This window comes from Polyodon spathula, chromosome 23, assembly GCF_017654505.1.
Source record: "Polyodon spathula isolate WHYD16114869_AA chromosome 23, ASM1765450v1, whole genome shotgun sequence".
NCBI classification, from domain to species: domain Eukaryota; kingdom Metazoa; phylum Chordata; class Actinopteri; order Acipenseriformes; family Polyodontidae; genus Polyodon; species Polyodon spathula.
Genome location: NC_054556.1, coordinates 21,566,772 through 21,591,420, shown reverse-complemented (window position 1 = coordinate 21,591,420; position 24,649 = coordinate 21,566,772). Strand labels below are relative to the sequence as shown.

At 39.0% G+C, this 24,649-nt stretch overlaps 1 protein-coding gene across 3 annotated transcripts in view; it reads right to left on the bottom strand.

Moving 5' to 3' along the window:
- Positions 1–17,245, bottom strand: part of LOC121298283 (protein CBFA2T2-like) — a 28,248-nt gene extending 11,003 nt beyond the window's left edge. Inside the window, exon 1 of one of the 3 annotated variants that reach the window (XM_041225323.1) lies at positions 16,973–17,245. In XM_041225323.1, coding sequence (XP_041081257.1) covers positions 16,973–17,000 — 28 coding nt within the window. In that variant the 5' untranslated portion in view covers positions 17,001–17,245. Of the gene's footprint in view, positions 1–4,871; positions 4,934–5,144; positions 5,392–16,972 lie in introns of those variants that run through there. The other 2 variants (XM_041225324.1, XM_041225325.1) reach the window with 2 other exon arrangements.
- Between the last annotated feature and the right edge of the window lie 7,404 nt (positions 17,246–24,649).

The window sequence follows — 24,649 nt, the reverse complement described above, 5'->3', positions numbered from 1 at the left end:
TCTGATTAATGCAGTGTAAACATCAATGTGGAGGGGAAAAAGAGACAAGGCTTAGCAATTCAAAAATAAATCAAACATGGCCTGCTACTGGCTGAAATCCCGCATTGCAAAACCACAGCTTAAGACTTCAATTGCTGTTGATCAATGGTAAAAGATGAGTCAGGCTAAAACAAGTTTGTGCTATTCTTTATTTAACAGAATTATGGCAGTACCCTATTATATTGTAATTATGGCACTGCTACCTTTAAAGGTAATGCCAGCATTCTAACAATTACAATTGAATCTTGGGGTACAGGCATACTTTATCCGTTGGTTGTTGTAAGAGTTGCTATTATGTTATTCCGCACAGCACAAAAGCAGAAGGTAAATTGTGTTTAAAAAGATACATTTTCAGAGGGCATAGTAAAGCTGTGCTGTGTGTATATTTGGCAGCAACCCCCAGGGATGGCTCCCGAGTAGCATGTGGTTCCAATAGCTGTGTGGAATGAGTCTGTTGACACACAGCTGGGAGACTGCTCAGGTAAGACACAAAGCAGAAGTCAGCTCCCTGTTTCCCCCCCCCCCCCCCTCGCTCCAGTACGAACCCTGCTTTGCCCCTGTCAGCACCAATGCCACACACAGAAAAGGGATCAAACAATGTTGGTTTTAAACTCCCATCGTTTAAACACGACCATGAAAAGAAGCACGGGAATTGGTGCACAGCTCGCAAGTCTGTTCTGATTTACTTGGTGGAAAAGAACAATCCGAGATGGATATCTCCGACCTCGGGGTCCCATTGCCCTTGGTTATCAGTCAAGCTGAGTAGCAGCTTGTGGATCTGTCAGCAAAAAACACGGCTCCTTCCAAGCATCTGGCTGACCTTATCCGCAACCTGACCAAACTATAAAAAGCGTACAAGTAAATGCCAGTGACCTTAAGGAATCGATGCTACTCATGCGTTAGAGAAATGGCTGTATATCATTGACCAGTGTTATCAGCTATAGGAAAAGGAGCAGAATTATTTTCCTTTGCTGAGGTTGTGTATTTTAAGTACATGGTTATATAAAAACAAATGCGTCTGTATCTTTTTGGGTTTATTAGATTAAGCAGAGGTTTTGTAAAACCAGTCATAATCCAATTCTTCTTATTACTATTATTCTAATAGTACAATTGCTCTCCAAGACCAGGGTCAGTAATGGGTTAAGTAATCAACCGCTCTTCTTTAGTCAGTACTGTCGATACACCCCCACCCCACTCCCTGTGCTCTCTACCATATGGATGTAATCGGGCAAAAGCTTGCCAGCTGGGGTATCCAACAGTCACCTGTGACAGAGAAAAGGGACAGAAGGCTTCAAATTCTTATCCAGGGGAGAGACAATGTGTCAGGGGGAAGAAAGGAGAAGGGGGGCAGGGTACACATGACACAGTACAAGGCAGAGAGAATTGAGTCCGGCACTAACAATAAGTGCACCTGGTCTCTGTCTGTCCACATGTACTGACAATACAAAACATCTGTTCCTAACCCACCCCTCCCCCGCTTCAGTACAAACAATTCTACTTCACTGGCTTACAGCACAGCAACAGGCTACAGTAGAATCAGTTTACTTTACCCATTTTTTCTTCTCTTGTCAACTCTTCCCTAAATGTGTCAAGGTTGTCTTAGTTGAATGAATTACATTAGGCTTTCAAAACAGCAAACAAAATCTTTCTATAGATTGTCTTTCATTGCAGGTGAATGAAATTAATTTTAACCAGCGCTGTCCACTTTGAACAGGTAGCCTATAGTCACTGCGAATCAGACTGCAGGGATTAACTATGGGTCAAGCACTTACAATGAGTCGTTATTCCTGCAAGGAAATATTCAACTAATTCCACTGCCATTGTCTGTGGGTGTGCACTTTGCAAGAAGATGAGCTGTTGCTGAAAAATATATAAGAAAACCTGAAGTTATCTCTGTCTGCCAATTGTTCTAATCTATTCACCATAAAGCTGAACAGCAGTTTCATCCCAGTTTAAAATAAAAATGATCTGCAACATTTTAGAAGTTAGAAGCCCTTTGTATTATTCACCAGCACTTTCAGCACTGTGGAAACGTATTCACAAAGTAATGTGGTATAAGTGCATTAATCAGGTGCTAATGCCTTCTGAATACAGCCTTGTCTGGCTTAATGTTGTGCTGCTTATTGGCTCAATGTTTGTTTAAAGAGTCACCATTCAATTCTTCTCTATTAAGTACAGCTACTTATTCTGAGTAGCATGAAGTATGCCAATAAATAAGACTATATGGTGTTTGAATACACTCAGCAAGGCACTACAGCACGATTTTGTGGTCAGAACATATTTTCTCTAACTGGTACACCAGGAAGAGAAATGAATTTGCACCCAGGCTGCACAGCTGGTCAGAGTAAAATCAAGGTGTTTTAGCTTCGTCTCCTAAGCTCAAACCACAAGGACTTGTTGCCTTGAATCATTTATCAATGTGACTTTCAGGGTGGATATTTATCTTGGCTATAGTCACTGGCTTTGCTTTAGGCTAGAACATCCCAATGGGACTAGATCCCAAGATAAACACCTTCCCTACCTAATGACCAGATTACCCCCTTTGGTATTGTCGCAAATGTACAATAGAAAAACCACAGATGTATAACAGACCAAGGAGCAAAACATTTTATAACAAAGGCTCCACAAGCAATGTGTTGTTCTTCAGCTCACACTATTGAAATAGTTTTCAAAATATTTTTTAAAGGTTAGAGTGTTTAGAAAATGTTCTTTTTTTACATTGTGTACATGTGAGTTAAGATACTCTGCTGTCCTCTATTTTAGTTCATATGGTACAGGATTACAATCGAATAATTGTTAAAGCATTACAAACATACTCAAAGCCTGACCCAAGTCAGGGATGCACGCTTCTCTTTTAATGTGCTAAAGGTGATTAACGGCTAAGGGTCAGTAGCTTAAGCAACGGCCAGGTGAGCAAGAACAGCTTCAGAGTAAAGTGGCAGACAATGAGAACTAACAAAGGAGTGCATTAGATAATGAGAGCTCTGTAGGAGGCCGTTGTCATGGCGATTAACACCAAGGCCATATAAACCAGCCCACATGGAGACTCAGAAACCAGCCTCTTGAAGACAGATGATGGCGCACTCAGCCATTTTACTGAATGTTTGGTGCTTATTATAATGTACTACTTTATGATCCTCAGAACAAACTCTTTCCACCTAGTCCCCCATCTGTTTCAGATACAGTACACTGGTCTCAACTGTTGTTGCTAATGCATGCCATCGTTCATTCGTGCACAATTTGTCGCGGTAAATGTAGGAGGCTTTGCAGCGTGATTACATTTCACTGTTGTTGCTTGCACCTGGAAATAAAATGTCACGCACCGTAGGAGGTTAAAGGGTTAATTCCTGCAGGCGACCAACTCAATTGCGCAAGACATCAAAATTTGCTTTGAAAAATATAATTGATCTGAATATCTAATGCCTATTGCAATAATGTAACATTGTTTTGCACAGTTTTTCAATGCAGGTAAAGCCACTGAAAACCTGAAAAGGGCTTATCCTGTACTGAATTACTAGAAATAGATACAGACAACAGTGAAACCCTCGATATAGAGCAGAGCTGTGGGAGGCAGTCATTACTGGATGCTTTGTCAAGCCATTAGAAGTTGCCATAAGGGCTAATAGGAATAACAAAAACCATTACAGTATGTTCTAACCTCACAATGGAACTGAATAAAAATATATATCTAATATGGTAAAATGGGTTGAAACACCTTAATACGTATTTATAATTAAGGACAGGGAAGTTCCCTGACTTTCACTGGTTAAATACTTAGAGACTGGGAGGGAAGGGGTTTGCCTTGGAATTTTGCTTCAGGCGACGCTGGCAGCTATATTATCCCAAGTGTCATAGCCAAGATGAATATTCACCACAGTGGTCATATCTGATAATTGACTTCACTGCTGTTATACCACAAAGAGCCTGGCTGCAGGGGTCATACAGCCAGTGAGGAAGGACACTACCAGGTAGGCTTACAGAGAACCTTCAGTGACTGAATCTTGACACATTTAATGTAGCAGTCAGACCATTATTACATCTGCTGAGCAAACTTACAGAAACAGCTCTCCCCTCTGTCCCATAACCACAAGTAATAACAGCCCATTAGGGTGAATTAGCTGGGTGGAACCTGGTTGAAGTTTTGAGCATCACAGAAGGCCTCAGATAATATAAAATACTAGCCTAAAATGCCTCTATTGCTAATAACATATTGTGTGATTTAATAAACAGTGCAAATAACATTAGCCCGAGATAAGCAGATACCACCAGTTCTCATCTAATTGAGCTTCTCTACATACTTTCTACATTTTGGTGTGGTTTAACTATGATGAACAATCTACTACCACTACAACATAAAGCTACAAGCTGTCATTCTTGTGCCACTTACCATCAATAATAAAGTTGGCTGGTCCATTGATGACCATGGTCCGATAGCAAGGATATAGCAGTAAGCATTAAAATGACAACTAGCTCAGCATCCCAGTAGTTTATGAGTTGATGCTGGCAGATCAGATTAGATTCAGCCCAGCTGGCCTGGATATCAATGTGCTAACGCAGAGCAATTTATATATTATTGTTCAAATTCATTATTGTTATTAAATGAGTCATTTAGCAGATGCTAAATGGGGCTCATTATTATGTGTCATTTAGACATTTAAGTCTCACTCTTCCATCAGTGTCATTTTTTGACAATATCTTTGTTCATTAAAACTGCTTCAGAGGAAACCAACAGGGTTTAAACTGGCACAGTGGAGACTAATAAACAAGGCAATTCAAACTTGACTGACAATAACGCAATCATGCAAATGTGAATCTGACATCATGGTTCTCACCTGGGTATATTCATTATGGGTTTGATTTAAAAGACACAGATGGATCTACTTTGATGATGAGCTTAATAGAAGAAAAAAAAACAAAAGCCACAGCAATGTTAGCATAGGCAATTGTCACCATCATATAAAACCAAATATAAAACCATTTTTGTTGAAATGACATGGACTGATCCTTTTTGGAATAGAAATAGATCCTAAAACCAATTGAACAAGCATATGCTGAGCTTATGGAGCTGTTAATAACATAGTCTTGTTAGAAAAAAAAGCCCTTACCTGAATGTCAAAGCAAAGAAAAACAAAAGTGAACAATCTTGAAATATATTTCTGCTATAATGGTTTTCTGTTCAGATGGGAATAGATGCACCTCTCCTTCTAACCTCTCCTAGTATTACTATAATCCAGCCGGTTCTTGCTTCTTTTCTCTCTCTTCCCACACCTTCATATGTCAGACATGTGCTTGCTCTCCCACATATGCAAGCTCCTCACTGTCTGAGCGTCTTGTCCGAATCCAGAGAAACACAGATGGGTCCCAGATGGAAAGGGATATCCAAGCAGACTCACTCTCTCTCACTCTCTCTCTCTCTCTCTCAGGCTGATGTCACCCAAGCCACACCCCCCTCTATGGATCTCAGCCAATCTGCTGCTAATCTGTTTAATGTATTTACCGACAGCCTGGTAATTAACATAACTAATTGCTCTGGCACACACAAACAAAACAAAAGCCCAGCCAAATTCGTTCCAATCATCACCAACACCCGTGGTCATTTATTTATTTATTTTTGAATAGAAATCGGTTTGAAATCCCTCCTTAGAAATCGTGTGTGCCTCAAGCACGACATGTAATTGAGGGCTTTGGAGTCTTTTATTATTTACTTACAGTGGATACAATGTTACTATATTTCAGTGGGAAATACAAGTTATCAAGATACTGAGACATGAAAGTTGCACCACATTTGAAAAAATCATAGTACATTTAAGCTGACAACCCCCCCCCCCCCAAGCAATCATGTCATTTCAAGGTGCAGTATATATATATTTTTTTCTTCGTACTTGGTAATAAAATATTAACATTGAGCTATTGCATCATGCAACTTGGATTCTGGAATCTAAATGGCCTGCTGTGGTTTTTGAACATGGCATCAGTTCTTTACTTGCAGAATCTTATCTTGATGATCTCTTGTAACCCTGCTGGTTAAACCTGAGTTTATTCAATGTGATACAGTTTGCCTCGAAAGGCTTTTTCATCTCATCCATAACTCTGGCACTACTATAGCCCAGCTTGTTTTTACTCTGGATTAAAAGCAACCCTTATTGTTATTTAACTTGCTTGTTAGCTTGGTGGTTTTGCTCCATACAATATGTACGCATCAGCACTATTAATCTCTTTATTCAATGATGAGGTCTTGGAGCTAAGAAAGCTTTGTTGTTAAGTCTACCTTAACTTTGTTTCTTTTAGCATTACTGAAGACCTAACCGTGTTTAAAGTCACAGATGAATAACTGGTACCAATAGCAGGGAATTCCAGCAGTGATACCCCCCCCCCCCCCCCCACTGTAATAAAGTGACACCACTTCATTGTTAGGGGGTTATATTTTTCTCACTTGACACATTGAAAAAGCCCACCATGGACTGGGATTCTAGTATCTTGCTGAAGTTGTGGGTTATCCTGATCCAGTCGGGTTTGGGATAATCGTACTCCGAATCTTACAATCAAGATGCAAGGTGCAGCTTGAGGAGGATTGTGTGAAATATGGCTTTTGTACGCATTGCACAAAGTACAGATAAACCCCTGCAGCATAGTATATTAACAAACCTGTGCACGTGTGATTTGCTAGCAAGAGAGCCAACACAGCTAATCTTTACAATATCATCACATAATTATCTAGGATGTTTCACACAATAGGTCTTTAAGCTAGATTATGAATCATGGAATACGTTGATTATACTGATTTAATATTGTAAGCATTGGGTAATGGCTTGAATACTATTATATAATGGGTTAAGCCAATGTTTGGTATGTTAACTGTACCTACACATTACAAAGATATATTGCCTGTACTGTACACAGATCGATAAAGGATAACCATTGGGTGTTAATAATTTAGTGTGTGTTTTAAGCCCCCAAAACACCAATTTATCCACATTAAAACAGCATCTATCTGCATTTACTGCCCCAAGTTCTGAATCTGTTCAGCATAATGCAGGGGAGATAAAATAGATTAAAATAGTGATGTTTTTGAAAGGCTGTGTGGTTGGCCATCCAGGGAGGAGGTGTATCCTAGAGACACAAGAAGCAGGGTTGACCACTTGATCCCATAGCTTCTGCCTGACATCTGTGCCAGGGAGACCCATTGCATCTGCTGGACCTGGATTGCACAGAAACACACCGATACTGCACACACAGACAGCTCGGGCAGAGTGTCATTTTCTGTTTCTATGCCTGTGATCTCCTCTGTCTACAGTGCAATCAGGGCACTGCATACTCCGATTGCCCCAAACGCACTTGACAGCACTTGAGTCCCTTCGTTCGGGGCTTCTCTCGAAGCCGGAGGCAGTGACACTGCTATTCCTGACATACTCGAGCTGGGATTTCCTACGAGGGTAGCTTTTATAATGAAGTGTTGCAAATTAGAAAAACAGCCGAGACAAAGATCATTTTATAGATAGTCTTAAACAAAGAGACACTTCCTAATGTTGGAGGAGCCACTGGCATTAATGGGAATAGAGGAGCGTGGCGCTAGGTTTTGTGTTCATGCAAAGAGAGGCTCGGTGTCATTATTTGTAGGGGGAGGTTGCATTGCCTTCACCGATTCCCCAATGCTGTTTTTCTTCCCCCATCCCAGAAGGGGCTGACACACATCTGCAGCTAAAAATCAATTCTATCCCAGAATTCCAAGCCCACTGATCAAAGAGCCCTTTATTAACTATTTCAGCACTGCAGAAAGCTATAGCAGTCTAAGAAAGGGCTCGCCACATAGCATTTTCTAGATTGCTGCGCTATAGCTATATTAATAACTTAATGTTAATTAGCCTTTTTGTAAAGAGGGCTCCAAATGAGCTAAACACTGCAAAGCTGCTTAGTTGCTAGAGACTGAAAAATGCATTAACTGATGGCTTTATCATGTTATGTACTTAACTGAATTTCTATTAATTAATTCTGTCATTTGCTATACTGGTTTCAAATTAAGTCCATAACTTTGTTACCAGCTGTTTCTGAACAAAGCAGTGAATATCAGAGTAGGGTCTATTTTAATAATCTAAACAGTGGCAGATCTAAATACCCCCATCCTAAATTATAGATCTGATTTATCACAGGCTTCATTCCACTGTATTTTTATTGTATGTAATGTTGAAAAGTGGGCAAATAATTGGAAAACACTTTATGGATCAAAGAGTATAGGTGTTAAGATCCACTACTGTGCAGATCTTGATAATAAACCCCAGTATCATAAACTACTAGCAAAAACAATATTGTCTATAGTGTAAATATAGACTAGCACTAACCCCAGCTCAGTTACTACTAGATTACCCAGAAGAAGCAAATCAATTGACCTCCTAGTGCCACCCATCTATGAAACTGAGAACTAGCAGGATCAAGCTGTAAAATTAGTGAGCCTCCTTTAAAACTTCAACTAAATCTGGAGTACTTTGCCTTTTTTTTTTTAATACATAATACAATGCAAGCTGTATGGAATTAAACAACAAAAGCAAGCAAACCTCTGGTCCAGAAAATGAGGTATACCAACAAAGCCAGCACATCTGTTTCCATTCATGCTCCCTCTCAGAGCGTCTACTTTTAGAAAAATAAACAGAAAATGACTGCTCTTGGGTCGAAACAACCAGGTCTGCTGTGCTTATTGAAAACAGACCAGGATGGTGGTGCTTTCCAGATGAAGAAACACAACAGAACCCCATCATTGCTTCTTCCGCTCTGGAGAAGGGACGTCTTTGGAAAGTGTCACAATCTGACACTCCAAAGCAGTTCATCAGACTAAAGCTACCCAGGATGCAGCTGTCCATCCAGCTGCAATGGGGGGGGGGGGGCTCTTATTCATTCTCAGTTCAGCCTGGTCAACTTCATAATATCAAGTACAGACACTGTCTCCCCAAAGAAACATGAGAAAGCCTATCACACCACGATGTCACATAGATTTTACTCCGATGTTACAGAGCAATCTTAATGGCACTGTGTACACATGATCCAAAGATCACCAACCAACCAATACTTAGCTAAATGCTACTGAATGCCAAGTGAGATGTACAATGTACAACAACAACCAACTTCTCAGGTGGTTGAATCTTGGTCCTCTGTGTGCATTGTTGCTTAATTGCACCCTACATGACAAATCTGTTGTCACAGTTTCACATTTTTGTGTATGTTTGGTGTAAAGCTGGCCGCAGCTAATAGTTTGTAATGATTGCTGCTGAATGAGTCTGAATGTTGGTGCAGGGTCTTGATTGATTTCATACACTGTTCAATATAGTGTTACTTAAGCACTCAGACATTTGTTTATTGCTTTTGGATGTCCTGGCCTATGAGACGATGCTATAGCTCAGAAATGCATCTCCAGAAGGTTTAATTAACATGCATAAGGAATCACACAGCAATTAAACACAGTTACATGTTTTAAATGGTTAGTCCCATAAGACAGGCTGGGGGTGCGATATAGATTACAAAATAAGCATTACAGCAACACCATGAAAATCAGTTTCGACAACAATGGGTCTTTGTAGATACCACCTTAGCTGCCTAAAACACGAATTTGCTAAGGACTGCCGCTTAATTTGAATGAACCCATTTGCATGACTAAAGTAGGATAATTAGAATGTTGGCAAACATTTCCTAATCGGCGGGTCGTTTGTGGTGAGAAGAATTTATTTTTCAAGCCTACAGACTTCCAGTGGAAGTAGTTCTGTAGCCCCTCAAGCCCATACATGAAAACAACTGCAGGGAATATACTCTAAACTGGTACAAACAGCTGAGGCGAGATGTTGAACTTCAATGAAGCTGGACTATAAACTAAATAAAAGACAGTACACTTTCACTGCAGTGGTTTCAATTATTTGTGGGGAAAAAATCTGAATTGCTTATGCATTTGATGTGTTCTTTGTATTGCTATTGCAAATTACAATGAATGATTCCCATTGGAATATTAGTTTAGCCGGTCGGTCGTAACACTAGCTGGGTCTTAGGAGCGTATAATTAACACAACTGAGATTTCTTCATCATACGGCTTCTGAACTTCAATAGAAAGCCCCTCCAACTCTCCCATTGCCCTCTGTGCCCCGGCTGCCTTTTATTTCCTCTCATTCAAAATCTATCTTCCAGTCATTAAACACCTACTGGGGCTCCTCAATGCAATAGAAACCTTATGAATTTCATTGTGCATTGCTTGTCAATCGCCCCATCAGTTCCGTAACAAATGAAGCTCCCCTCGCCCCCATTCCCTCCTCCTTTTCCTTCCCTCTGGATGAAAGGCATGCATTGAGCCTGTGCTGGCATTCCAAACCCCCCAGCCCATGGCTCCAGTGAGTCTGGCTATCTAGCACTGCTGGGAGCGATTAGTTTAAGTAAGATCTGACCCGCCTACTCAACCATGGAAAACCGTCAGATCTCTTGTTACACTTGAGGGAATGGATGGGGTTTGTGTGTGTGTGTGTGTGTGTGTGTGTGTGTGTATAAGAGAGAAAGAAGGAGAGAGTTTGAGTATTTAATAGACCCAAAGAGGGTCACACACTCACTTGGTTGTTTTGCTAATTTTTTCCACTAGCAAAAGCCAAGTCCATGGCTGTTCTCCCCCTCCTCTTCAGTTTAATGAATAAAAAACAAATAAAGGATGCTAAATCTTTCCTTATTTTTCCATTTAAAGAAACTGATACCAGTAAATACAGCCCCTCCTCCTAAAATAAGAATCCTGCATACCAGCACAAGTCAATCAAGTTTCTTGTAATGTGAGCAAAGTCGATAAATAACTTTTTGTGAAAGTAACGTTCAGACCAAGGTACAGAAACTTTCATCCCTACTATTCAATCTCAGAGCATCAAAGGCTGTAACCTCAAAGTTCGGTGAACAAGCTTTTTAATATGCAACTAAACATATTTGCTTTCCTGCTTTGAAAGAGCAGAAGACTTATTTTCATAGCTTTGCCAATATTTCCTTACAATTTGGTCACTGGTATTGTGTTTACATAATTATTTTACAGGCAAACAGAAAAACAAAAAGCTTTTGAACTGCAGGACTGGACCGACAGCTAGCATAAGACTAAAGCATGGAGCTGTCAAGACATGGTCTTAGTGGATTCTGATTAGGAGGTTATCACCACTGGGATACACTCAGCTTGACGGCTCAAACTGGTTATAGTAACCACTGAACCTTTAGAAGTTCACTGCTCAGCCCCACAGATGCAGCAAGGAGGTAGTAGCCTAAAACTGAAGCTAACTTTAGGGAATGTAAACAACAAGGCCTACTTTCTGATTGACTGCACTCAGAATGCTAAACATTGGATGAATGTAGAAAAAAAAAGACACCAAGGAATTCTCATAGGATTTAGCTGGTAAAAAGGCTTTTCAAAGAAGTACTCAACTGACTGTTACTGACGTTTCTTAAAAGAAAATACCAATCTACATCTATAATTAGACTATGATGACATAATACAAAACTGTAAGTGGTGGGAGTTAAAATCATAATTATAGCAAATATTCTTACTGATTGATAATCAATTCCTAATAAACTATTAATCATAACATCCTAATACACTGCAAGCACAAAACGTGAACTGTATGTATGATTTATTATTGGGACCTAACATGTTTTTAAGGCCTACAGTGTTAGTGAGATGACAAGAATATATTAACGTTTTTTACTTAAATAAATAAATAAATAAAAAAGTCTTTAAAAAGGGCTGACACCTACAGAAAGACAACTTAATTTCACCACAGTTCAATTTTCAATGCTTTTTTTTTTTATTTTTTCTGTTCCAGGTGACAAGAGTACAAACGCAGATCTTTATCCCTTAAGCCATCACAGCTGTGTTGTGCTGCTGGCAGTTCTGTGGCGAGCCACACCTGTTTTTACAGATGTCTCCTTTACAGTTTACACTGAGAACACCTGGGTGGCAAGACACAGCCTGTAGGTCTGTTCAAGGACTCAGTGAGAGGTTTCCAGATAAGGCTGCTCTTTCTGGCAAAGCAATTTTGTGACTCAAGTATCTATCCCATGTTCAGCAACATTTTGTCTTGTTTCATCTCTTTATTCCTGCTCTGATACTCTCATTTTATCAACAGCTAGACTGGAGTAAGAGAGGAAAAAAATGGATCCTGTGTCAAACTTCTGGAAGCACTTAATAATGTTCACAACAATTGCTTCTTCAAATCAAGGGAACTAGGAATTTTGAGCAATTTACAAAATCGTTTGTTTTTGAATATCTCAGTATTCCTCTCCCAATATAATGATATTTTCTGAACATAAAACATTTTCATGTGTGAGCCACATTCTTGCTGCCATGGCGATCTTAAAGCTTCTGACCTTACACTACATTTCCAGAACAGTGATGTCATGGTGAAAAGCCACCATGAACCCAGTGACAGCATGCAGTTTGTGTATCATTGCTTCTTGCTAAGCCAGTTGTTCTGTTCCTTCAAAAGAGCACTTGCCTTGGGACCAGAGGGTCATAACCAAGAACCCCCACTTCTCCCTTTGTGCTTTAATGTGGAGAACTGTCCCTACTGTGACTAAGCCACACCGGACACAAGCATGCTGTATAAATATGTTACCATATTGCCACGCTGAGGGCCAGTCACCAATACAAACCAAGGGTTTATAAATCAGAGGGGTTTGAAATTTACACCATTGTGGTTTCAACGTGGAGTTGGCATTGTAATGTGAATTACTGAGCACCAGGAGCCAAACATGTGGCGTATGTAGAAGTGGTCTAGTCCCCTTTCCCTGATCAATTTACTGCAGTTCCAAGAAACATTTTCAAACCCTGCAACACCTCTCCTAACCCATATTTCTTTAAATTGAGTCAAACAACCCAGGTCAGTTTACACACCAGGGTTATCAATCTCAAATTATTACAATGAAGAATGCAGTTATGTTACAAGTATATTTAAAGTAGTGATGTTTCTTAAACTCAGATCCCTCAGCTGGGCCATTTTCAGCGCACTTTCTAGTCTAAACAAGGCAGCACACATATATATACCTCACATAAAACACTGGCCTTTGACAAGTGTCCTGAAGCTGCGATCCTGACCATCACAGTGAGGACAACCATGAGAAAGCTTTGGAAAAGGACTGAGATGCAATTCAAAACTATTGTCTTTGTTTGAAAACAGAGGAAAAAGTACCTTTAAATGGAGAGTGGGGGAGGGATGGGTGTATTACTAATCCCCTTTCTGTTTTCTTTTGAAGAAGTCTTCAAGTATGTCTTTTCAGGCTTGCAAAAGATTATATTTAGCTTTGGGCTGTTGACTGGTTCTTTTGTTCGCATTCCCACTTTCTACAAACAGAGTGAAATTCAACCCCAGAAATGCAATGGTCTTGCTTCTAGTTCCAAATAAAGCTCAATCACTGCTTTGTAAAAATGCAGCTTGTATTACATATAAAGTATGTATAAGTCTTCCTTAGGTTACACCATGCATTTACCAAATTTAACTAAGGTTTACCACTTTTTTTTTTAATATGCTTTATAATGCTTATATAGGATTCACCATGCTTTCACTGTGCAATAATTGCACTTTGCTATATTTTTATTATGATGGTAAAGTCTATCAAGGGAATTTCCTTTGGTTCCTCAAGTTTAATCCCAGTGTAGTACTTTAATGTTAAATGGCATAACTCCTTTCTAAGACGTGGTAGCAAGATTGCGTAGCCGATGGGACAAGGGAGCAAGACCCACACAGTTCCCCTAGAATGTAACTACAATAATACATGCCTGTGGACAGGCGATTGAGAGAGGAAGGGTGGCACATCTGGATATGCTCTCACCTCCCTCCACTACTGTGCAGACAACAACACAAACCAGCTGTGCAGGCCTGCAGTCAATTGCTTCAAGGTTTGATTCTAATCAGCACACCGGGGACAATACATTCTCCTTCTGATTTCTTTCAAGTTCTCACAGAATGCTGAGAATATCCACCTGCTCCATCACTTTCTAATGGGAGCTACCTCCTGCCTGTAGGTTTCCAACAGGGCCTGGTCTCAGTGTTGCTTGGACAGGTGAATCCTCTTAATACAGGACTGGTGGGAGGTGAGGCTGTGTCAGTACTCCTGCTACACTTTGCTGATGTGTGCTGAGGTCCCAATATAGCACGACCATAACCATGGAATCGACCTTTGACTGGGTCAGCGAATACAAACAGCTAAAGGACTGTCAAAACCGTATTAGAGTTGCAGTGTAAGCAGAGAGACAGCATCCAGGAAAGGAGACAGCACCCAGGGAGGGAGACAGCACCCAGGGAGGGAGACAGCACCCAGGGAAAACAGACACCTGATTCAGCTATTTTGGAAGTGGTATGCATTTTATAAAATATTGCAATTAGGTACCAGCTTCTACTAACACTTTTTTTTTTTTTTTTTTTTTAAGTCAAATTAATTACAGCCAGCAATATAAAAACTATTTCAAATTATTTAAATAGTATGGATCCTTCTTTTTAATAAATTATCCACTCATTCAGCTATCTATTCAACCTGAATGACCCTTGAAAAAAAAAATTAATCTCCAGCAGGAGTTACGAATGAGCTGTATGGTTAGTCACGAAACCTTCAGCGCTTGAAGGCAACCGTTCCCAACACATGATGAAATTCTCACACACGACAAAGGGGCTTTCTGGCAACTCTGAGAAGACACAGTGGAGCCAAACCCAATTAGCGTGTTAATGTGATCCTGCAGGACCTTGTAATTTCCTCTTTTTCCAAAACCCAGGCTTTTGGAAGCAGTCTCATTTAAAAAAAAAAAAAAAAAAACACTCCAAGAGAAGTCAAATGCCTGTGAAAACGATTTACCGCACACGAATGTGCCAGCAAGGCAAACTGAAGGAACCCTTCTGGTTGGATAAGTTGCTGTTTAAAATGTGGTATAAAAACAACTGGATATAAAAAATGCAAGGGGGTGTTATTAGTTTACAATTGAAACATTTAAATGTTATCCAAGTGTAAACATTAAACTGTAAATATGCAGACCAAATTTAAATGTTTGTCAAAGTGCATATTCTTCTTCACTGTCTTTTCCATATAAACAGTGATGGAGGACATCTTACGATGGCTTTTCTGATTGGTTTCAGGCATTCCCAGTATGTTCTCATTAAAACCTTTAAGAATAAACCTAAAAAGTTTAGGATATTAAATGAAAACTAACACCCCTAAAATGCACACTGTCTGTCCTTCTTATTTAAGGAGAAAAACTCAGATACAGCAAACCAGATTAGACCAGGAATGTGTAAATGTATTATATGAAACATAATACAGTTTGGGGATGAAGAATGCTTTATTTTACAGTAAGACTGGTGATTTTGAGCAAAACATACATAAATATTAGCTTGGTATTTAAGGGGGTGTATAGGGTAGGCACTGGTCTGTTTTGCTGATGATGACCCCTGGCCATAATTCAAATGATCACCGATACCCTGGTCATGTAAAGGATAGCATTTTCCTGGTGAATGGGCCCAGGAGACAATGTAAATCTCTAATAATACAATCATGCCCTCAGGCTTCAGACACCCCCACTAGCCATGCCTGAATGTGTGTTAGCCCTCCTGGGCAAGTAGACAAGTGGGGGTTTCTATGGCCAGCTTTGGTTTGCCTGGTGTTATTGTGTAGAAGAGCTGTAAACGCCAGATGGTGCTAGGCTGTGTCTAAGATTATTAATCCTTCAATTGAAAAAACAAAACAAAACAAAACAAACGTCTTTCCAAAAGCCTTTAGGCAACGGTTCTTTCTGAGCTTTTACATAACAAAAGGTTCCATGGGCTACATTTAAAAAATCCACAACCATCGACCGTCAAAAGAATCACAGAGTTTCAATTAATCTCATTCAGGGGGGGATTCGGTTCTTTCAAGAGGAGAAAATAACCACAAGGTTCTTTCAGCCAGCCCTTCGTGAATTTGGTTGGGTTCTTCCAAACATATTTAAGCAGCAGCCCTAAAACAAGATCCCGGGCATTTCAAGCTATCAGTTGACTTAAATAGGTGTACTTGAGACCCCAAAGCACAAATGATCTTGCACAAGCTGACATTCAGGTGCTCTTAATGTGCCAATTAGAATTTACTGGCTCACGGGGCACCAGAACAAGTTATGCCCCTACTTGGGAACAAACGTTAATGATTCAAGAACTGTTTGGATAATCTAGCCAACCAGAATGCAGAATACAAACAACATTGCAAATGCGTTTTTAAGCCAGAAAACGAAAATGTAACAAATCACAAGAAAACCCCACATATGAGACTGCACTTAAGACACAATGCTTGAACAATAAGAATGCTCTTGGCCAAATTATACAAGTAAACAAATGTCATAATACATCTTTGTACCAGTCCCTTGTTTACACAGCGAGAGGAATGAATAATCTTCTGGAGTTACAGCATGAAACAGCGCTGGAACGCAACATGTTACAAACATAACAATTGAATCACTAAACTTTAATGTTTGTTTCCGATGTTTTAATGCGTTGATGGATATTACAGTTGCAATAATAACCCCTCCTCACTTTTATGTTTAGTTACTTTGTTATACAACCTGTTGTCATTTCTTTGATACAAATATATTCAATCATTTCTACTAAATAATTGCCAACAATGCATTGCAGCGATATAATATTAATATTGACACTAACATTAATAATAATTTAAACTATTTAGAGCCAGAGATGTATTCGTCTACTATGAATTATGTGATCCCTAAAATAAATAAATAAATAAATAAATAAATAATAATAAACGTATTTGTTCTATTAGCTAGACAAAAAGTCCTTGAAATCAACAGCAGGTGTTCTCACGAAAATTCCCATTCCCTTTCCCATTCCCATTCCCAAGCTGTGCAAACACCCACTGCAAAACGATAGTGGCAATACAAAGTACTGTGGAAGAAAAAAAAAAAAAAGCTTACATTGATAGGTGCCTGGGATCCCGACCATGTTATTCCTGTACGATTCTGAACAATGAAGTCGTGGTGTTGGGGGGGAATCCAGCGACGGTAAACACTATTCGAAGGTAGCAGTCGATATCTCTGGCTTCGCTGCTGTTATCGAGCAATGTGCTGCCAGTTTCAGCTGAAGACCTTGGATTTCAATGAAGGAAACCAACAACAGAAGTCGGCCCAGCCCCCAAGAAACTGGTTCAACACAACGTGGATGGGGGAGGGGATCTTTAACCTGACCTCGCAACAGAAGAAAGGAATAAATGCTTGAAGCAGCAGTCACTTGTATTCAAATACAGTGTAAGAGATGCGTCTATATTAACAGCTGGCTTGTTTTATGCGTCCGTGTTGATGTCCTTAAATCCATACCGAATTAATATAGTAGTATTTGTATTTTCTGTATGCTTTGAGGATGGCCCAATACACAGGCAACAGTATTTGTTATACATTGTGCTTTATATCAGCTCTTGTGACTATTAACCTAATAAACATATTTTTTTAAGGTAGAAAACATCCATTTTTATAACTATTAAAAAAAGCAAGCCCATTAATTCTTTTGTGTCTCTGCATTTAGCAGTTATATGGGCAGCTATTTCCAAGGCATATACAGCACATAGTAAACATTCAGGGTATTGTACAACTAGCTCTACAGGTTTTTAAAAGCTGCAGTGTGCATATTGTAGACATTGATATTGTTTCACATAGTTTGTATCAATGGATTACAGAAAACGATGTCACATACTGTTCAATTATTCTTATTTATATACCCTAACAATGAAGATAGCATTTTATTTTGGGGGTGGATCTCAGCTTGTACGTTACAGCGCCCGATATGATATCTATTTGTAACATTGTATCCAGTACTATAAAGCGCAGGCGTCTGATTTCATACGGAATATACATTTGCAATTTCTCCCTCATTTCCATAGTGAATAATGAACTGGACTGGCATGTGCTGTGTTATGATAGCATGTAAAGCAAATCCTTAATTTTTCAAACACGCAAAACAGTTTGGAGGACAAGTCAGATAGCAAAGTATTATTTTGTTATGGACATAATCGCTGTATGGCGACCATACAAAAACACATTATTAATAAAACTGATAGCACTCCTCATGCCATAATACACGTACCAGCGTGCCAATTAGATGATGAAAAATTGATAAAAACAGTTGTATAAGAATGTGCCATGGAGCGAAATTACATTTAATAGGTTTTGCAAGCGTTTCTTTTAAATGGAATGTTAAAATCATTTTGGTATTGTGTGGATTTTACTCTGTAGCATACACCCTAATTTCAAACCAATCATCATTGCGATCATTTTATAAAATTTATACCACTTCCAAAAAGGATGAATCAGGTGTCTGCTTTACCTGGGTGATGTCTCCCTTCCTGAGTGCTGTCTTTCTGCTTATACTGCAAATGCCTGTTTCAAGGCTAGAAATCGATAACAGAATGGTAATGTATCTCCAGCCACCTACGTTGTTTCTTTTAAACATGCTCCCCTGTGAAACATTTTAACACGCACCTTATGGTCATGTCTAAATAATTGTATTAAATAATAGATCATCTCTTAGTTATGATATTTGATTGAAGGGGTGTGTGCACACAGTCACTCCCCAAAAACATGCATGCTGCAGCCCACAAGATAAACAGTCCGACTGAAAAGTATGACCTGCATTTACTGTGCTTTATAATATTTGCTATTACACTGTTTGTTCTTAAAGGATATCGTTCTATACAATGTGTACATTTTTCATTTCCTCTGATATCCTGTTCTGTGAACACCTTGTACTACAGTGCACCTTTCAAACACACCAATGGTTTAGTTTTACTGTCATTCTTATTTCCATAACAATGGCAATGCAATATCACAAAATCTCAAGGCCTCACCAAGTGAGTTTTGAATTAGCTGCAGTAGTTTTAAATAGACCAGTGTCAAGTATTTTCAGTTACGGGGTTGGGGGCTGGGCATGCAGGATGGTTCCCTCGAATAGATAGCAGACATGAAGTAATGAGACTAGGGGTTAACTCTGAACAATACAGGTTAAGAGATGGTGTTTCTTATTTAATTGGACAGCAGGATGAAATGCAGTAATAAAATACATGTTTGCCCCCCATGTGTTCCAGACAGCAGACCCATCACCTGCACTTGTACAGATAAATTAACAAGATGTACAAACAGTCTGCTTGGCAGGTGCTGTGTGATACAGACATCATTTAGACCAAACTAACATATGACAGATGGCCGGCATGCTCCAGGGCAATCACTTTATAATTCAATGGCCAGGGATTGAGCTTGCCATATACCACCTCTGTTGTTTGTTTTGTTTTGAAAGGGAAGGGCTGTCATAAATGTATAATACAAAGTATTGATGTTTAACAAACAAAGCTAATTATTCATATGAATTTATATTTAATTAATCTCCAGCTATGGCCAAACATTTTGCGTCACCCTATAGAATTAACACATTTTGCTTCAGTCAAATCAAACCTGCTGAATAATGTTACATTAACATATTGAATTACATACCGCTTTGTAGTTTTCGATATGCATAACGACAAACTGACAAAAAGCTGAAAATGTTAGCTTACGTATTGCTGTTTGACTGTTTTTAACTAGTTATTACACTGTAAAACTTATTGATATGACATGATGATAATACCGAAGTCCATCCTGAAAACTCTATATTAAAACATCAATGAAAATGTACTATCAATGAAACTCTACATAAATTTCGATATACTGATTTTCTAGATATAATGCAATATATATATATAATATAATATATATTATATATATAATATGTCTTTTTATTACAGAGTCATAAAATACAGAGTCAGTCTCCACTGTAAGCATTATTATTTCTTTATTTATTTTTGTAACCAGAGGTGACATACGTAATAATAAAGAAATAAAATAAACTAAATTTTCAAATGACAAAAGTCCAATCTGGAAATCTCTATTTTTAGTAAATCACGGTTTACTGTAGTCCGTTTCTATTACCTCTCTACGTACAGAAGTGTCATTAGACGTACATTCATTCGGTACAGATATTACGAACTCAGGGTATACCTTTGTACTGTATACCTGACTTTATGTTCTACCATACCGTGCTTAATATATAGTGTTGGAAATTACAGTCTGACTGTATGTAGAGTATGTTATATTTTTTGTGTACATGTCCTAACTTATACCTCCTTAAGACCAGGAGGAATACCTGTTTCCGGCCTAAAGGGGGAAGGTCAATTATTCAAAAGAAATTTTCTTCTGACAAGTAAACTCAAGTTATAATGCAATGTTATCTGTACGTTGTACCTTTATTTAAACAATATTTGTCATGTTTCTTTCGTATGAAAAAGGTGAAATTAAGTTTAAAAAGACCACAGCAAAAAGTGTACCACAGCAATTTTGCTTTTTTCATGGTCCTGCACTGCATTACTATAGTTTACCCTGGTTTGCCATGTTTATATGCATACTGTACCTCGTTATTCTTTACAATGCTTACCTCTTCTTTACCATGCTTTCACTTTGCTATCCCTTTACTATGAGAATATTTTATAAAGGTTATCATTTTTGCACTGTGGAATTAAGCCCCAGTATCTCACTTTGCCTTTTCTATAGTATTTATAATTATAACTCTCCAATTAATATTTCTCCAAATTTATCATCTGTAAAATGTGTCTGGATTATCTGATGCTGGAGGTTTGTGATATGCATATCTTGTAATCAAAGTAAAAACACTCTTTCATACTTGATCTGAGTCTTATTTCATAGGAGGCAAAATATATGGCATACATTTTACATAATATATGTTACTAACCTACATTCGCTTTCCATGTGAGCTTCTTCTGTACAAGCAACTGCTTTAAAAGTTCACAGACAGGAACGCATTTACACTACCTCTGATTCCCACCAGTGACTGCATTCCTAAATACAATGATCCATTGAATAAGAATGACGCCGTTGGATTGGGTCCAGCCCTCACATGTTGTCCTTTGCGAACCGGGTATGTGGATCCTTTGAGTAACTCTCACCCCCCCCCGCCCCCTCCCGCCCCCATCCACACACACACACACACACGCACACATCTCTACTGCCAGGCTGCCACATGCCCTCCCAAGCCCAATGCACAGCTGCTGAGCTACAATAACAAATTAACACCCACTAACAGGGCCTATTACTTACCGGGAATGATGGAGTAAACCTAATATTGACTAGTCAACACAACCCTGCATGACAGGCTCTGTGGACTGAGCTCTGATCATCACTCACTCTGAGCCTCAGAAGCTGTCATTAACCCATCTCTGCATTTGCATCCCTGTTCATTGCAAGAGGTGGAACGGTTGCAAAATTGATCTCCTTATCTTCCCCCCTGTGGTCCAGTAGCCACCCAGGGCAAAAGTGTGTGACTTTGTCAGTGGTCAGAGAATATGCATTTATAAACAGTTATATAGATGTGAAGTAAAAAGGGAATTTAGTTAGTTAAAAATAGTGTGTGCACAAAAAAAGACTACACTCAATGCACTTTTAAAAAGTTATTATTAATAATGATACAAAAGTGGCATATAAAGACATTTAGAGCTTTATTCTCAAAGCGTTTAAAACCAATAAAGTTACCAAACCACAAAAAAACAACATTGTTGGTTAGTGAAATGTGAATAAACTGCTTATGAAAGAGAATGCACATTTGGAGCTGCTTAAGACTTTGTATTCAGTTCTACTGAAAATATACATATAATGACCAGTATTGGTTTAAACTGGTCTTAGCTGGTTATGCAGGGTTTTCAGTTGATCACATCAAGAGGTTGCTACTGTACTAATCAAGAAAAGTAAATAATTCCTTGAATTGTTTTACAGTTACACTTAAAATGCATGTAAATTAAATGGTTGTGTCTTGAGTTGTGTTTTCAGTTAACCTTTCTGGAAATAAAGCTAAAGACAACATCATGCTGATTGTGGAATTTATTGTTGCTGCAATTTGTCTTGGACACAAAAATGTCACAGTTCATTGATTTCCTCTATAACAATACCCTGACATGCACACATTATAATTGCACTTTTTTGACAAACTAACCAGTCATCACTGACATGTTAAAGCTTAAAAGGCAAATGATTCCAGCTGTTTTTTAACAAGCAATTCAATCAGGCTTTTATAATTCGAAAACAGTAGACTCTCATTAAACCAAACCAGTTGGGACTGGAACCTTTTAAGATTAACAATTCTCTCGGAGTACTGATCGTAATGAACCATACTAAAAATGTCTTGTCTAGTCTTTGCTATATGATTTTGATACCTATATATCAGGAAAGACACAGAGACAGCTGTAAATGCTGTGCATACTTTTCATAGATTTATGAGATAAAAGTTTGGTTTCTACAGCTTCTATCAGCATGCATTTGAGTGGTTCAGATTATAGGTCAATACAGATGAACAGGGTTCAGATCTGCGATCATCTGCCGCACCTGAAACAGGGACACACTAAAACATTTGTCTCCAGACTAAACAAAAACATCCTGTAGTTTATTCAGGGTAATACACTGGTTCTGGTATCTCCACGGTCCTGCAAGCAAGCAAATTCCTTATTAACATAAACCAGTTGAAGTGGAACGGATGTAGCCTCTGTCTTCAATAATTGTAGGCTTCCCTGTCCATTGGAATTAGATCAGTTGTAACTGGAAGCCCATAATTACTGCAGGGACATGGAACCACTTTTTCAGGCATTTAGTTTAATCTCCAAGACCTATAAATCCAGAAACTTTATTAAACTAATAGGGTCTTTTACATGGTACTTTGCTGCTGAGTCGTGGTATTGCACATCATTTGTAAGACTAAACTATCAAGATCATGTTTCGTCTTCCAAAGGAAAATATATATCCTGAAAACATCCTGAAATCTGCTGAACATGAAAAACAAACGATAAAAAGGTAAGAACTTGTAAAACTCCAAAATAATACACCATCTGGACCACCTAATTGAAACCTGCTGAACACAATGCAACAAAGGGCAACCCTTAAAACAATATTCTTTCAGATTTTATATATATTATATATATATATATATATATATATATATATATATATATTATATATATATCAAGCAACAGAGGGGGTTCCAACGTGACAGGCATTTTGGTAAGTCTCGGGAGCCCCTGATGACAGTTGAGGAGCTATCTCCAATGGTTAATGTCATTACTACACCAGGGAAAGGGGGGACCCAGACAAGGGAATAATAATTGACCAGATGGGTTGACTGGCCTGTTTGATCATGCAACCTCCCCCTCCATTCATCCCAACAAGCAAAGGTGCCCGGGGAGCAGCTGGCTAGGAGCTGGGGGGTTATTGGATGCATGGCAGGGTCATGGCTGGGAACAGCCCTGGCCTGAGAGAGCGAGGTGCAGAGGGGGGACCACTTTCCATCTGACTGGGAAACAGGTGGGGATGGCTAACAGTCACAACACTGCCACATGTTGCCTGGTCTAAGCAGGCTGAGCCCAAGCAGGAAGCTGCAATGAAGGGGGACTCTCAGACACACAGAGCCCATATGGCAGCTCAGGGGGTTTGGAGGAGAGCTCTGAGGGAGTTTGAAATTAATCACCAGACCTTCCCAACTGTCCCGTCTTGGGGGAATGGCCCCAATCTGGATGCGTCTTGTAAGGGAAGCAATCAAAATCCCTTTTTTTTTTTTAATTAATTCGTACAGCCTCTTTAAGTATTATGTTAGGACCAGATGGAATACATTTGTAGTTCTTGAGGTGCAGCTGTTATGAATTGGACAAGGATGGGGCTCTAAGTGCCACATTTCCTAAGCATTTTGCCTTTTTCCTCCAAAAATGTAATAACAAATGTTATATAAAACTTCAGAATAGATCACTGTTAAATCCTGGAATACAAGATTAGGAATATTGTGCCCCACTTTTTTACATTAACAGTTATTTTAATTTTCTGTAATTTTTTGGTGGCGCAACAGCCAAGTAGACCTGCACCCTATGTGTGTATATACATATACACACACACACACACACACACACACACACACACACACACACACACACACACACACACACACACACACTGTAATCTTCTTCTTGGCATCGTCATTAAAGTAGGCAGACAGTTTTGATTTGAAACATTGGATTTCTCTGGTAATGCTAGCGATGGAAAGTATGGAACCAATTCTTCAGATAATGCTTTTTCTGTTGCGCCGTTTGCGTTCTCCAGTTGACCGAATTCCTTCATCCTATTGCTTTTAATTACAGTTTGCTACATGCAGCTTGTTTCCTGCTTACGCTATGTTATCTTCTGTATATGGTTACATTATAGTTTTGCTTTCCTGATGTGCAGAGATGTTTCCAGCTGACATTGAACAGGACCAGTCCTGTTTAGTTCAGAGGTCTAGTGGCTAGAGGACCTAAAGAGGGTGGCAGCTTGAGTGCCTGCAGCTGAAACAACATGATGCACAGGATGCTAAATATGAGTTGAGCACCACAGTAACCCAGGACACGCCTTTTAGGGAAAACACATTTGCAATTTTAAATATTGATTTAAAAAATGTACTAATTAGCCCAGGATAAGATTAGGTCAACATTAACCATGCTTTTGTTCACCATGCTTTATCTATGACTTATCTTTCTTGTATGCTTTACC